Genomic DNA, 16,441 nt, shown 5'->3' with positions numbered 1-16,441 from the left:
TTATATAGATAAGATTCATAGAACACAGCGTATATTTATATAATGAACATTTCTAAATCCCTATCAAAATAAACCAGCAGGAAACTTATTTACAATGATCTAGAATATTTCATTGTTTAATTCTGAGGCTGGAGTTGGGGTAAGCACTTTCTCATTGACTCCAACTTTACCCCCCCCCCCCAATACCCCTATTGTACAGCCCTACAGAGGCCGAGCTTGCCTCCATGCTTAGTCCTATTCAGTCCATAGATACATTATACAAGACTATTCCATGGGTTATACAATTCTACTATACAGATAGGAGACAACTACATTGTTACTAAATACAAATGTATCCATTTACATTACATAGTATCATCTACCGTATAAACAAAGGCATCCCTATAAAATACAGTGCATTCAATGGATTGTAGACATTTCTATACAAAAAAATCAATGTTTTTTTTTTATTTTATATTGCAGATAATATTATATAAGCTGTGCAATCTTCTCTGAGGCGTCAAGAGACTAACGTGGTACAAAACAGCACTTGTACTGCGGAGGAATACTGCCAAGGCCGGTGCTTATTGGTCTAATACCCAATTCATGATTTGGGACTATGGGTTTGAAGGTGAAATTTTGCAGCAAGGATGTAAAGAAGAGAAACAGCTCCATCCGGGCCAGACTCTCCCCAGGACAGATTCGTTTTCCTGTCCAAAAATCATAAAGACAGCATTAGTAATGGTTAGAGATGGCTGAATGAGATCTATGGGAGAGTTTTGTACATGTGCTGTAACGTCTCTGCCTGTTTGGGTCCTTGCACTGCCCTCTGCTCGCATGCTGCGGTGCAGGAGGCGTGTGCAGTTTAATTCCTTGGTTAGAGTTTTTGGTTACACTGTGTGAACACGGCTCTAGTTGGTAATTGATTTCCCACCACACCCATCTCCTTCACCTTCATTTCCCTCTGCTCCTCTAATAGTTAACTTAGTCTTGCTCTGTGATTGACAACTGCCTTCCTATCAGGTACAAGGCGGGTTCTTCCTCCCTATTTAGTCTTGGCTCACATTCACACTGGTGCTTGCTATTGTCTTGTGCATACTGGCTTTTTCCTCTCGCTGTTATTACTTATATTCTGATTCTTGACCTCTGGCTTTCCCTATTGACTACTCTTTTGGATTCCATTTTGACACTTCATTGCTCGACTGTTACTGACCCCTGGCTAGCTGATCTGCCTTATTTGTCTGCATTTTGTGTATCATGTATATAGGTAGGGATCGTCTCCAAGTTGCCACCGATTACCTAGGATAGGACCGGCAAGAGGAAGGGACAGAGAGGGGCTTCAGCTTAGGGCTCACTGTCTCTTGTTCCCCTTTCTCCAAGGTTTCCAGCAGCTACTGGGGAATTGCTGAAGAGGCTTCTATTGCTTCTATTGCGATACAACCCTACAAAATTAACAAGCCTGCTACTAAGACTTAGTGGGCAGAGTGAAAATTTCTATATATTTTTTTTAAATACAGTGAAATGGAGAATTAAAATCATTAAAAATTCTATTCTAAAAAAAATGTGTTTCTCATAAAAGGGTAATTTAAAAAATAGACCATTTTGGTGAAACGTGCCCATTCCAATACTTGGTGGCACCAAATGCACTGAAGTAACCTAAAGAAGGGTTGACCACCATCTCAAAGTCTATAAGAAACACTGCAACATCATTAAAGTATTACAAAGAATGTCTCATTATATTTGGACTAAATAACAAAACAAACATTGGACAAAAACCGAGACAGACAAGTCAAGACAGTCAAGTCCTCTTACCAACGGAAAAGGGCATGTGAGCGTCATTCTTCTTAAAGTTGCCTTTCTCATCCAAAAAATTGTTTGGGTTGAACTTATCTGGTTCATCATAATATTCGGGATCGTAATGAACGGAGGTCAGGAGTGGGGAGACGTATGTGCCCTAAAGGAAGCAGAACATGGATTTACAAAATAAGAGTGAAAACATGTCGATGATTCTGTGTGTCCGATTAACCAGTTCCAGCTCTGTGCCGTACTATTGCATCGGCTGAGCACATAAGAAGAGACACTGTCTCTGGTGGATTAAACCCCTGGATGCCGTGATCAATAGCAATCACGCCATCCAGTGAGTTTGGGGAAAGATGGCCCCTATACACTCTGCCACCCCTCGGACCCCCTAGGATAAGATGCCATGCCATGGCCTCCTGACTGCCTATTGCTAGTTCTCATAGGAACTAATGTTCGACGTTCTGCAATACTATGTGTTATAGGACACTGCTTTGGGGTTCTGAGATCCCAGCTTCAAGCTCCCTTGTGGGACATTTCCAAAAAGTGACATTTTATTTGTACAAGTGGTAAATCGGAACATCAACCAATATAAAGCTGTGGTATCGCTGTCATCGCTGTGTCTTGTGCATAAAGCTGTCTGGTCATGATTACTGCAGAGGGAACACCATAGAAACAAAATGCAAATAATGATGATAGATTTGTGTGTTACTTCACAAGGACCCACAAGAAAACAATACTAAAAGCTAAACATTATATATAACCCAAAATGGCGGCAATTGAAAGTACAACCCATCACACAAAGAATAAGCCCTCAAATAGCGATGTGGACAGAAAAATAAAATTTGTAACAATGTCTAAGTTGCAGTGAATAGTAGAAGACAAACTCCCCTACATTGTACTGCAAGTGGGTTAGGAGCTACTGTAGACAATAGGTCTCTACTCTGTGTTGTGAGCTGACCAAGTTGCTGTAGATGATCTTTCCCCACACGGTACTGTAAGTGGGTTGTGAGCTATCGTAGACATGTGGCACTACACTACATCACTTTAAAGGATCAACCTTTACTATGTGTCCTGACCTGGCAATGATTTGCTATAGATGATCTTCCCCTACACTGTGCTGTGAGTTGTTGTAGATGATCTTCCCCTACACTGTGCTGTGAGTTGTTGTAGATGATCTCCCCCTATACTGTGCTGTGACCTTCCTCTATAATGTGTCTATAGCTGCCCATAGACTACTGAGAGCAATGTTCCCTCTGTACGTGCTGTGATCTCCTGTGGATGATCTCCCCCTATACTGTACTGTGACCTTCTTCTATAATGTGTCCATAGCTGCCCATAGACTACTGAGAGCAATGTTCCCTCTGTACGTGCTGTGATCTCCTGTAGATGATCTTCCCCTACACTGTGCTGTGAGTTGTTGTAGATGATCTCCCCTACACTGTGCTGTGAGTTGTTGTAGATGATCTCCCCTACACTGTGCTGTGAGTTGTTGTAGATGATCTCCCCTACACTGTGCTGTGAGTTGTTGTAGATGATCTCCCCCTACACTGTGCTGTGAGTTGTTGTAGATGATCTTCCCCTACACTGTGCTGTGAGTTGTTGTAGATGATCTTCCCCTACACTGTGCTGTGAGTTGTTGTAGATGATCTTCCCCTACACTGTGCTGTGAGTTGTTGTAGATGATCTTCCCCTACACTGTGCTGTGAGTTGTTGTAGATGATCTTCCCCTACACTGTGCTGTGAGTTGTTGTAGATGATCTTCCCCTACACTGTGCTGTGAGTTGTTGTAGATGATCTTCCCCTACACTGTGCTGTGAGTTGTTGTAGATGATCTCCCCCTATACTGTGCTGTGAATTGTTGTAGATGATCTTCCCCTACACTGTGCTGTGACCTTCTTCTATAATGTGTCCATAGCTGCCCATAGACTACTGAGAGCAATGTTCCCTCTGTACGTGCTGTGATCTCCTGTAGATGATCTCCCCTACACTGTGCTGTGCTAAGTAGTGATCATGTAAAGTATTGATAGTTAATGCAATGTTCACCAGAGGTGTGCGGAGGGATCGCAGTCTAACCCGAGACCTTCTCAGAATGTAATAGAGCAACTTGTGGAAATACAGGAAAGGTACAGAAGACAAAGGGGAGGAAAGCAAATCAAGTTTATATATAAAAATATTTAAAAGTCTAATTTCCATTGGTTCTCCTAATATAGAAGTTGTATATATTATATATAATACGTAATAATCAGTTATGTAATATTTTCGTTGGTTGCTGATTGGAGACAAACCTTGGGAATGGAGAATCCTTGGAGCACAGTATCTGTTGTTGTACAGTGAGGTAGACTGAGCGGTATGACGTCAATGTATCTCATGATTTCATAGATTGTTGCGTTCGTGTAGGGCATGTGATTTCTGTCTGCTATTGAAGGATTTCGATCTCTTCCAACAACTTTGTCAATTTCTTCTTGCATTCTCTCTGGATTGGGATGAAGAAAGTTGTCAAGTGACCACAGCACAGGAATTCTGTCTATGTAACTCATGATGTAGCCAAAAGTCATCGGAACAGGAAGATGAACATTAACCTCACGTGACACTGAACACGGCCGACACTGGAGTGTCCATGGACTGGAATAATGATGTTGGGGGCTTCAATAACACCATCGTTCCCATTCCACATTAAGAGTGAAAATATATTTAAGCAAGTGTTCATTCTTGTGCTGAAGAACCTTTCAGGTAATTGGGAGCTTACTCAACAATAAAGAGGTAGATAGTAAGCTCCATTATGGCTGGTTATCAGTAGGACACTACATGTATGAGAAGATAACTGGACCACAATAAGGACATCATGGCTGGTTATCAGGAGGGGACACTACATGTATGAGAAGATAACCTGACCACAATAAGGACATCATGGCTGGTTATCAGTAGGACACTACATGTATGAGAAGATAACTGGACCACAATAAGGACATCATGGCTGGTTATCAGGAGGACACTACATGTATGAGAAGATAACCTGACCACAATAAGGACATCATGGCTGGTTATCAGGAGGACACTACATGTATGAGAAGATAACCTGACCACAATAAGGACATCATGGCTGGGTATCAGGAGGACACTACATGTCTGAGAACATAACCTGACCACAATAAGGACATCATGGCTGGTTATCAGGAGGACACTACATGTATGAGAAGATAACCTGACCACAATAAGGACATCATGGCTGGTTATCAGGAGGACACTACATGTATGAGAAGATAACCTGACCACAATAAGGACATCATGGCTGGTTATCAGGAGGACACTACATGTATGAGAAGATAACCTGACCACAATAAGGACATCATGGCTGGTTATCAGGAGGACACTACATGCATGAGAAGATAACCTGACCACAATAAGGACATCATGGCTGGTTATCAGGAGGACACTACATGTATGAGAAGATAACCTGACCACAATAAGGACATCATGGCTGGTTATCAGGAGGACACTACATGTATGAGAAGATAACCTGACCACAATAAGGACATCATGGCTGGTTATCAGGAGGACACTACATGTATGAGAAGATAACCCGACCACAATAAGGACATCATGGCTGGTTATCAGGAGAGGACACTACATGTATGAGAAGATAACCTGACCACAATAAGGACATCATGACTGGTTATCAGGAGGACACTACATGTATGAGAAGATAACCTGACCACAATAAGGACATCATGGCTGGTTATCAGGAGGGCACTACATGTATGAGAAGATAACTGGACCACAATAAGGACATCATGGCTGGTTATCAGCAGGACACTACATGTATGAGAAGATAACCTGACCACAATAAGGACATCATGGCTGGTTATCAGGAGGACACTACATGTATGAGAAGATAACCTGACCACAATAAGGACATCATGGCTGGTTATCAGGAGGACACTACATGTATGAGAAGATAACCTGACCACAATAAGGACATCATGGCTGTTTATCAGGAGGGGACACTACATGTATGAGAAGATAACCTGACCACAATAAGGACATCATGGCTGGTTATCAGGAGGGGACACTACATGTATGAGAAGATAACCTGACCACAATAAGGACATCATGGCTGGTTATCAGGAGGACACTACATGTATGAGAAGATAACCTGACCACAATAAGGACATCATGGCTGGTTATCAGGAGGGGACACTACATGTATTGTGTTGTGGGGAAGGTGGCCCTGACAGTATTCTACACAATGTTTTAAGTCAGTTGAATGTGTGGTTCATGGTGAACTTCATCCCAGAATCACCCGGGAACCCAAACACGAAATTAATATTGAGAGGTTCGCCCATCCTAGGTAGAGCCTATTGGTTCTTGTACACCTTGGGTGCTAGGTGTCAAGTAAGAATGTTAACAAGCCACTCTGATTTGGTCAGGAAATTTTGTTAGATGAAAGTGAACTGAATGCTTGCCCTAGGTGAAGGAAAGCTTAGTTCTGATGACTCTCTATATCACTCATTACTGACATTCCACTCCAAAGAGGGGGGCTTGACTTAGACCCTCCTCTATGACAATAATATGCCTTCATATGAGTTCACCTGCTATCTCTGGATATCTCATGAGGATCAGGATCCCAAACCGCAGAGTTGTACTGGTAGTTTCTGTTCCACCAAAGAGCAGATCTTGTACATTTCTTGCCAAACTTTTCATATAGAAAGGAGTGTTTGGGTTACCTTCTTCCTAAGAAAATAAAATACATCCAAATTTGCTGATTTTCCAAAATATAGATCATTAGTCTTAAAAGTACATCGGGCCCCACAAAAATGATGCCATATAGAAACGTTACAGAATATGGAGACTTCAAGAAAACTTTCTTTTTTTTTTCCAAACCTTTGGATTTGTCTTAAAGTGTCATAAACTTTGTAAACTATATAATACTGTTATCCCCATAATCGTGACGAGCACGGAATATCGGTAACATGACGGTAACATTGTAGCTGTAAAAACAAAACCCATAAGAAAGTGATACAAATGCAATTTTTCTCTAATTCCACCCCATTCTGATTATTTATTCTGGGTAGAGGGGGGGGGGGGGCTGTAATTTGGGATTATTAGTATAAACGATCCGTTGTAATCTATGGGGAAATGGAGGTGTCTTCTTGTAGCTCCAACCTTAGAGGAAATGAGATATTTGCATTGAACTCAATGTCCACGTAATCCAAGAACTTGTCGGCTCCTCAAAGCAAGGGCTGCTCTTTTAGCGGTTAAAGGGGCCCCTGATCAGGGCCAACATCTGTAAAGGTCTAAGTCAGAACATACTATTAAGACAAAGCCAAAATTTGTTTTCTAAACCAGACAAACACAGAACAATTTAGAATTGGTCGTTTTTACCTCTTTCATCTTGATGAGGAAACAATCTATATAATCGCGAGGATTTTTTGGATCCAGTGTCTTCTCATGGTCCTTGACAAACTCGTCAGTGATATCATAGATGTCTTGGAAATTCCTCCATATCTTCTTATGTCGACCTGGGATATATTCCATAAAACCCGGATACATGTTGTAGAGCTGAGGAGCAAGAAAAGAAAATCCTTACTATTTCCCTACTTGTTGGAGGGTTTGGTTTAGGTCTTGTATGTAATGCTTTGTGTCTGGCAGTGTCAGATGGGTTACTGCCTCAGAAATCTAATCGGCTAATTTAGAGATTAATGAAAACTTTCTGTCTCTAATTGGAAAAACCTGCCGATACAGGTGGTAAATATATATTATATCAAAGAAGGTAACCAGAAGGAACTGCTTGGTCACTTACAGGGGTCCTGGCTGCAGATCATTGAGATTCCACATTGTACATATCCATAACATCAAGCCCTGAGGCTGCTAAGGCTGATATCGGGCTATAACGTTTGCTGAATTTACAAGTGCCGGACTATCAAAGTGTTGTTCTAGAACATTTCCTTCTACTCACCGTTCCCCACATGCTGCTCATGATACTGAAGTTGCTATTGATGCTATTAGTTATTTCCGTCAGTCTCTTGTCCCCATAATCAAAGCGCTTCCCAAAGACCACGGAGCAGATCACATTAGAGACTGTGCGACTCAAGTATCTCGTAGGATCGACTGGAGACCCTAAGCAAGAAAGGTCACAAAGAGATATTAGTAATCAAACATCTGTCCTGTAATGAGCTGTGCACCAGGGACCCTACATCACATGACCAGGGACCGTATATCACATGACCAGGGGCTGTATATCATATCACCATAGAATGTACATCACATGATCAGGGACTGTATATCACATGACCATAGACCGTACATCACATGATCAGGGACAGAACATCACATGATCAGGGACTGTATATCACATGACCATAGACCGTACATCACATGATCAGGGACAGAACATCACATGACCAGGGACTGTATATCACATGACCATAGACCGTACATCACATGATCAGGGACCGTACATCACATGATCAGGGACAGTATATTACATGACCATAGACCGTACATCACATGATCAGGGACCGTATATCACATGACCAGGGACTGTATATCAAATGATCATGGACTGATTTTATCTACTGGAAGAGAGCAGAGTGGATGACAGCAAGCAGAGTTCTATATATCCCTGAGGATTGTATACAGAAAGTCTATTGAAAAACAGTAAAGCTTTTCATTATAGAAACAATAACATTTATTTGCAGAAACTGGACAATCCCTTTAATGAGAAGCTCCGCTGATGTTACTGCACCGACACTTGGGTTGGCCGCTGTTCACCTATGTCGGGGGAATCATAATACCCCAGAGATATGCTGTATGTAAAGGAAAATTAATGAACAGGTCAAGATTGGCTACAGCCATCTTCTTTAAGCCTGGAGAACTGATTAAGACACAGATGGTAGTGTATCAAAAGAGTTCTGTTTAATCGTGGCTAGAACAAAGTATATATCCCATGGCATAGACAGAACAGGATTGGCTAGTGTAATTAGCGTAACATCCATTGGTGGAGAAGTTTGTAACAATAGCCCTGATGCATATCTATTGGATAAGAAACTGGACAGAGGTCACACCCCCTGAGGGCTGAGTGGGGGTGTGAGTTGTAGAAGACACATGGCCTCTCTAAAATGGAGTCTGTGAGCTCATGGTATGATGGCCGCATGGCCTCACAAAATGGCAGCCATCAGCACATGTCTCAAATACACACCCTAGATGTCTATCTCATGGTATTCTAAAGACAATAGACATCCTTGTTGGAGACAATTAGCTTAATTACCCTTCTCTTGTCCCTTTATCTTTAAAAGGGTCTTTGGTCTTTGATCCTTTCCTAACAATGCCCCTGGTCCCAGACGATCTGTCCCCATCCTTTGTAAGATAGCATCACCCAATACACAGAGCATAGTATTTACATAACCAGTCTGGCAAGTCTCCAAATTGCTCATCTCTGGACAGATAGAACAATCTCAGCCCCCACCTCTATACACAATTTTTCATAAGATATTATTAGCCCCCCCACACCTCCATGTTCTGGTATCTCTTCGCCTTATTGTAGGACATGACACAACAGATAATACACTATATCTTACTCTCCATTTCTTAGCCTTACCCTTTGTTTCCTTCAGCCCTTTGATAAGGAAGTGCCCCTCCTCCAGGATTCTCTCTTCTATACTTCGCTTCCCCATGCCAAAGTTTCTCAGTGTCAGTAAAGTGAAGTGTCTGCGAAGTTTCCAGCCATCACCATTGGCAAACGCTATGTCTATAGAGGTAAGAGAACACAAGTAACAAAAAGATCCAACACACCCCTGAGACAATTACAATGTAACCTAATCTCACCCACATTATATCAATGTTCTTCCATTTCTCTCTTACCATTGATCTGATCCATCTTCTATCAAAACATGTTAAATGATTCGTTCCACATGGAAAAAATATAATGGTAGGTAAATTGGCTAAAACTAGAGATGAGCGAACAGTGTTCTATCGAACACATGTTCGATCGGATATCAGGGTGTTCGCCATGTTCGAATCGAATCGAACACCGCGTGGTAAAGTGCGCCAAAATTCGATTCCCCTCCCACCTTCCCTGGCGCCTTTTTTGCACCAATAACAGCGCAGGGGAGGTGGGACAGGAACTACGACACCGGGGGCATTGAAAAAAATTGGAAAAAGTCATTGGCTGACGAAATCAGGTGACCTCCATTTTAGACGAATAGTGGATTTCAAATCCGGGTCATATGAGAATGTGAACTTTGTGACTATGAGACAGGGATAGCTGTACAGGCAGGGATAGCTAGGGATAACCTTTATTTAGGGGGGAATGTTATTAAAAATAACTTTTTGGGGCTCTATCGGGTGTGTAATTGTGATTTTTGTGAGATAAACTTTTTCCCATAGGGATGCATTGGCCAGCGCTGATTGGCCGAATTCCGTACTCTGGCCAATCAGCGCTGGCCAATGCATTCTATTAGCTTGATGAAGCAGAGTGTGCACAAGGGTTCAAGCGCACCCTCGGCTCTGATGTAGCAGAGCCGAGGCTGCACAAGGGTTCAAGCGCACCCTCAGCTCTGATGTAGGAGAGCCGAGGGTGCGCTTGAACCCTTGTGCACACTCTGCTTCATCAAGCTAATAGAATGCATTGGCCAGCGCTGATTGGCCAGAGTACGGAATTCGGCCAATCAGCGCTGGCTCTGCTGGAGGAGGCGGAGTCTAAGATCGCTCCACACCAGTCTCCATTCACGTCCGACCTTAGACTCCGCCTCCTCCAGCAGAGCCAGCGCTGATTGGCCGAATTCCGTACTCTGGCCAATCAGCACTGGCTAATGCATTGTATTGGCGTGATGAAGCAGTGCTGAATGTGTGTGCTTAGCACACACATTCAGCTCTACTTCATCGGGCTAATAGAATGCATTGGCCAATCAGCGCTGGCCAATGCATTCTATTAGCGTGAACTGAGTTTGCACAGGGGTTCTAGTGCACCCTCGGCTCTGCTACATCAGATTGCTACATCTGATGTAGCAGTGCCGAGTGTGCATCAGATGTGTAGTTGAGCAAAACTGACTCAGCACTGCTAAGTCTCTGCATTCGCATAGGAATGCATTGGCCAGCCTTCGGCCAATCAGCGCTGGCTCTGCCGGAGGAGGCGGAGTCTAAGGTCGGACCTGAATGGAGACTGGTGTGGAGCGATCTTAGACTCCGCCTCCTCCAGCAGAGCCAGCGCTGATTGGTCGAGTTCCGTACTCTGGCCAATCAGCACTGGCCAATGCATTTCTATGGGGAAAAGTTAGCTTGCGAAAATCGCAAACTGACAGGGATTTCCATGAAATAAAGTGACTTTTATGCCCCCAGACATGCTTCCCCTGCTGTCCCAGTGTCATTCCAGGGTGTTGGTATCATTTCCTGGGGTGTCATAGTGGACTTGGTGACCCTCCAGACACGAATTTGGGTTTCCCCCTTAACGAGTTTATGTTCCCCATAGACTATAATGGGGTTCGAAACCCATTCGAACACTCGAACAGTGAGCGGCTGTTCGAATCGAATTTCGAACCTCGAACATTTTAGTGTTCGCTCATCTCTAGCTAAAACAAGTGACCCTTGTGGGTGTTGGGGATGAGCACCACTATGGCAGCCACTACATCCACTACTGTACAACACTCCCTGCCCTTTGAATCCCTGTGGGACAAGTACATTACAAGAGTTTGTCTTTGTCATATGTCCCACCATATGACTTTCTCCTACTGTGGACCTTCATACATTATGGATGGTAAGTAGAGATGAGCGAACACTGTTCAGATCAGCCAATCCGAACAGCACGCTCCCATAGAAATGGATGGAAGCACCTGTGACGCCGGCCGGCCTCCGGAAAAGTCAGCGTCACAGGTGCTTTCATTCATTTCTATGGGAGCGTGCTGTTCGGATTGGCTGATCTGAACAGTGTTCGCTCATCTCTAATGGTAAGTTTAACCCCCAATCCACCACGGCCAATTTTCAATTTTTACTCCCCACTTTCCAAAGCCATAACGTTCACAAAGATGTATGGGGGCTTAATTTTTGTGGACAAATTATACATTATGATTATGCCATTTATTATCCTGCCCGATGTACTGGGAAGCTGGAATAAAAATCCGAATGGGGTGGAATTAGAGAAAAACAATATTCGTGTAACTTTACTCAGTCAACGTTACTCGGTCAAAATGATGTTACCGATATTTTTTTGGGCAATACCAAACTTCTATAGTTCTTTGTACGTTTAACCTCTACATTAACCTCTTAAAAAATCTAAGACAGAAAAAGAGAAAACAATCGGTGGGTCATCCATGCCATTTTTGCGGATCCGTAGACCGTACATGGCCGCGTGCGTGAGGACTTACCGCTCCACATTATTTCCACACTAAAGATAACAGTTATCAGAAACCATCATCATCTCACCGTCTTCTCCTATGAAGTTCCTGAACACTGGATAGTCTCCTCTATCACCGAATACATCATTCTGGTCAATGAAGGCTTCTTTCATCGCTTTATAGCCACATACGACAATTCCTGGTTTCGGTCCAAAGTACAAGGTAAAGACCGGCCCATATTTCTCCTTCATCTGTGGACACATATGTAACCCGATATACTTGTCAGGACATTCAGTCTGTTCTCATGTTTATTAACATAAAATTCCATCAAGAAGAAACACGGTTGGAGAAAACATGGCCGACACTAAAGGAACCTTATAGAAGAAGCCGAGCACTGGCCGCCCAACTAGAAAGGAAGAAGGTTCTCAGCAAGCAGGATGGTGGGGAATCTTCACAAAGGTCATGGCAAAGTCCAGGAGAAGGAGAAATAAGAGACCTTTTGGTACCATGACGGGGGGAGTTTCAGAAATTTACCACGGATCCTCTCCTCACTGACGTCACTTAACCAAGAAATATACTTCCATGTGGATGACTATATACTCTTTAATATATGTATATGATCTCTTCTTGTAAGTGGAAACACTTTTCAGGCCTGATATGACCATGTAGACTGGTGACCTCCGACCTGTGACTACCCAACTGTTGCTAAACTCTGGAAAGTTGTAGTTCTGCAGCAGCCTCCTGAGCCCATTCCTGGTTGGGGTGGCTTTTTGTGCAGGGGCTTTGGCTCACTTACAATTTGGCCTAAGAACTCTGCAATTTATTATGTGGCATCTAAACATTCTCCAAGAGCAACTTCTCCCAACCATATCTGAGCAATTTGGTGGTGAATGATGCATTTCCTGGCATGATGGAGACCACGTGATAAATAAATGGTTTAGAGAACAAAACATTTACATTTTGGGTCCAGGGCCATCTAATTCCCAAATCTCAATCCAACTGTGGTCAATTCTCAAGAAGTGGGTGAACAAAAATAACTATAGAAATAAGGGTCAACACTGGAAATATTGAGTCTTTGCATAAACATGACGTAAATGTCCAAAAAATAAAGAGGCTGCGAATGAATCAAAAAGATGACGAGATGTAGAAACTTAGGAAATTCAAAAACTTCTGAAAGTGCAAAAACTTGAAAATGTTTAGAATTGTACTTCAGTAACCATTGAAATATCTGACTAAAGAGCCAACAAACACAATCAGGAAACACTACGAAAAAACACAAATTTTTTGTCATTGTCAGAACTTTTGGCCACAATCGCAGATTTTCTTCTTTGGAGAGAAGGATCTCACACCGGATCTCCTTCAGTCTCCTCATTCTGCAGACCTAAATGAGACCTTAAAGTATAAAAAAAAAGGTTCCTCTGCCCTGTTGAGGCACCAACGTGCAAAACTTCCAACATCTTTTCTTTTTCTGGCCAAGACTCCATGGTACATTATCAGATTTTCCAGTGATGTGATGTTTCCTTTTTTATGGAAATGATTTTCACCTATACTAACCCCCCCCCACCCCAATACTTACCTGTCTTCCTGACTGGATCTTTTTGGGCATGGGACATCACTTCCTTTTGTGGGGCCAGCTCCTCCTCTTCTTGACGTCTGTCGGCTTCCGATGCCTGTGCAATAGAGCCAGAGTGCCACATACAACACGTCGGCACTCCAGCTTTATTGCACAAGCATTGGAAGATGTCACAAAGAGGAGGAGCCAGACTTGCAGAAGGAAGTGATGTCCCATGCCCAAAAGATCTGGGCAGGAAGACAAATAAGGCCGATTTCACATCTGTGTCCCGGCCTCCGTTCGGCAGGTTTCCGTTTCCTGCCCAAAACTGGGCAGGAGATGGAAACCCGCAGTCAGTTTTCAAACCCATATATTTGAATGGGTTTATAAAGTGTCCGGCCTTGAGCTCCGGTGAGCGTTTTGTGCTCTCCGCGGCAAACCTGTTTTTTTTTTTTTTTTAACCGGACACAAAGTCGGACATGCAGGACTTTGTGTCCGGTTAAAAAAAATACTTTAGCTGCGGAGATCACTAAACGCTCACCGGCGCTCATGGCCAAACACTGTCTGTTGGGTTTCCGTCTTCTGTCTGCAGAAGACGGAAACCCAACAGACGGAGATTGGGCACAGATGTGAATGAGCCCAAAGTATGATGAGGGTTGGATGTGATGGAGTGAGAGAGGGAGGTAGTGTGAGTCAGCTCTGAGTGTAGTGCAATGCATCATGGTAGTTGTCGGAAAACAGAACAGGAAGCTACACCAGGTAAACAAATGCAGAGGATGCCGGAAGCTCCCAGAGAAATCACTTGAAACACTACTAAAGGTATATGGGTGCACTTGTTAACCTATTAATAGCTATAACCTTTTTGGAAAAATGTTTTTTTTTTTTTTTTTTTTTTGTCCAGAAAACCCCATTAAGTTATGATTCATATTTTATAATAGAAAGTCTTAAAAAGGGATAATGACAGCTTACATAATGATGTTTCTACGACATGGACATACCATATATTACATTACACCATATGTCACCATTATTACCATGTACGTTAGAATGTTACCACATTACCACCATTACATTACCCTCAATCCATAAGGCTCTCTCACCTTCATGAATGTGGTGGAAACGTTCCCTGTGTCGATCTGAAGAAGATTCCCCAGCAATGGGATGGGCAGAGGTCCTGGGGGGAGCGTCGCCTTCTCTCTGAAGATCTTCCGGTAGCTCAGGATGATATAAGACAGGATGAAGATGAAGAGAAGAAGAAGTGTGCTGCTCCAATCCATCCTGCCAAGGAAGTTACAGATGTATATAGCATTATATATGTGTTATTATATAGAGTTACATGAAAGTATACAGGTATAATCCAAGCAGAACTACATTTGGGGATTCCACTTTACTTACTGTATGTACTATATATAATAAGTAGAACATATAGGAGCATATAGGTTATAGGAAAGGTCTGGAGCACTTACTTGAGAACATGTATTGCTGTCAGGATTCTTCTTGATAGGGAAAGAATTTAGAATTTCATTGCTCTAGTGCTTATAAAGTGCGGGCGATGGCGCAATAGCCGGGCGTAAGCAGGTGAGTTATTGGCAGCATCTCAATAATACAAAAAAGGTTCACTGACCTGGTGTGCACTATCTCTAAGATCTTATGAATCTGTGTACAGCGTGTACCACAATATCCACAGCCTCAGTGTGCACAGGATTGTATTGCAGGGAGTGTCTATATTTACAATATGCTGCATAGAGACTTGGAAACACCTTGTGATAGAGATGGATGAACCAACTGTTACATACCCGCAACCGGAATGTTACAAATTGTTATTTTATTTTATTTTTTTTTTACAAAACCAGATACTCGTCGTGGGCAATCTAAAAAGGCCAGCATATCACCCCAGCCCTGCAGATAGATGGGTTAGTGTCACCAGAACCAGCATATCACCCCAGCCCTGCAGATAGATAGGTTACTGTCACCAGAACCAGCATATCACCCCAGCCCTGCAGATAGATAGGTTACTGTCACCAGAACCAGCATATCACCCCAGCCCTGCAGATAGATAGGTTACTGTCACCAGACCCAGCATATCACCCCAGCCCTGCAGATAGATAGGTTACTGTCACCAGAACCAGCATATCACCCCAGCCCTGCAGATAGATAGGTTACTGTCACCAGAACCAGTATACCATCCCAGCCCTGCAGATAGATAGGTTACTGTCACCAGAACCAGCATATCACCCCAGCCCTGCAGATAGATAGGTTACTGTCTCCAGAACCAGCATATCACCCCAGCCCTGCAGATAGATAGGTTACTGTCTCCAGAACCAGCATATCACCCCAGCCCTGCAGATAGATAGGTTACTGTCACCAGAACCAGCATATCACCCCAGCCCTGCAGATAGATAGGTTACTGTCACCAGAACCAGCATATCACCCCAGTCCTGCAGATAGATAGGTTACTGTCACCAGAACCAGCATATCACCCCAGCCCTGCAGATAGATAGGTTACTGTCACCAGAACCAGCATATCACCCCAGCCCTGCACATAGATAGGTTACTGTCACCAGAACCAGTATATCACCCCAGCCCTGCACATAGATAGGTTACTGTCACCAGAACCAGCATATCACCCCAGCCCTGCAGATAGATAGGTTACTGTCACCAGAACCAGTATATCACCCCAGTGCTGCAGATAGATAGGTTACTGTCACCAGAACCAGCATATCACCCCAGCCCTGCACATAGATAGGTTACTGTCACCAGAACCAGCATATCACCCCAGCCC

General features: G+C 43.2%; 1 protein-coding gene across 1 annotated transcript; it reads right to left on the bottom strand.

Annotated features, from left to right (window-relative positions):
• Nucleotides 1–507: 507 nt before the first annotated feature.
• On the bottom strand, nucleotides 508–15,142 carry LOC142184247 (cytochrome P450 2F3-like). Its single transcript, XM_075259015.1, has 10 exons — nucleotides 15,126–15,142; nucleotides 14,760–14,937; nucleotides 12,196–12,358; nucleotides 9,377–9,526; nucleotides 7,736–7,896; nucleotides 7,162–7,338; nucleotides 6,369–6,510; nucleotides 4,065–4,252; nucleotides 1,792–1,933; nucleotides 508–689 (listed from the first exon to the last, which is right to left on the bottom strand). Exons 2-10 carry the CDS (start codon nucleotides 14,934–14,936, stop codon nucleotides 508–510), a joined length of 1,482 nt encoding a protein of 493 aa, XP_075115116.1. The 5' UTR covers nucleotide 14,937; nucleotides 15,126–15,142.
• Nucleotides 15,143–16,441: the final 1,299 nt, after the last annotated feature.

This window comes from Leptodactylus fuscus, chromosome 11 (genome assembly GCF_031893055.1).
Source record: "Leptodactylus fuscus isolate aLepFus1 chromosome 11, aLepFus1.hap2, whole genome shotgun sequence".
In the NCBI taxonomy this organism is placed as follows: Eukaryota; Metazoa; Chordata; class Amphibia; order Anura; family Leptodactylidae; genus Leptodactylus; species Leptodactylus fuscus.
Note: the sequence above shows the minus strand (reverse complement) of the source record. Positions and strands in the feature narration are given on the sequence as shown.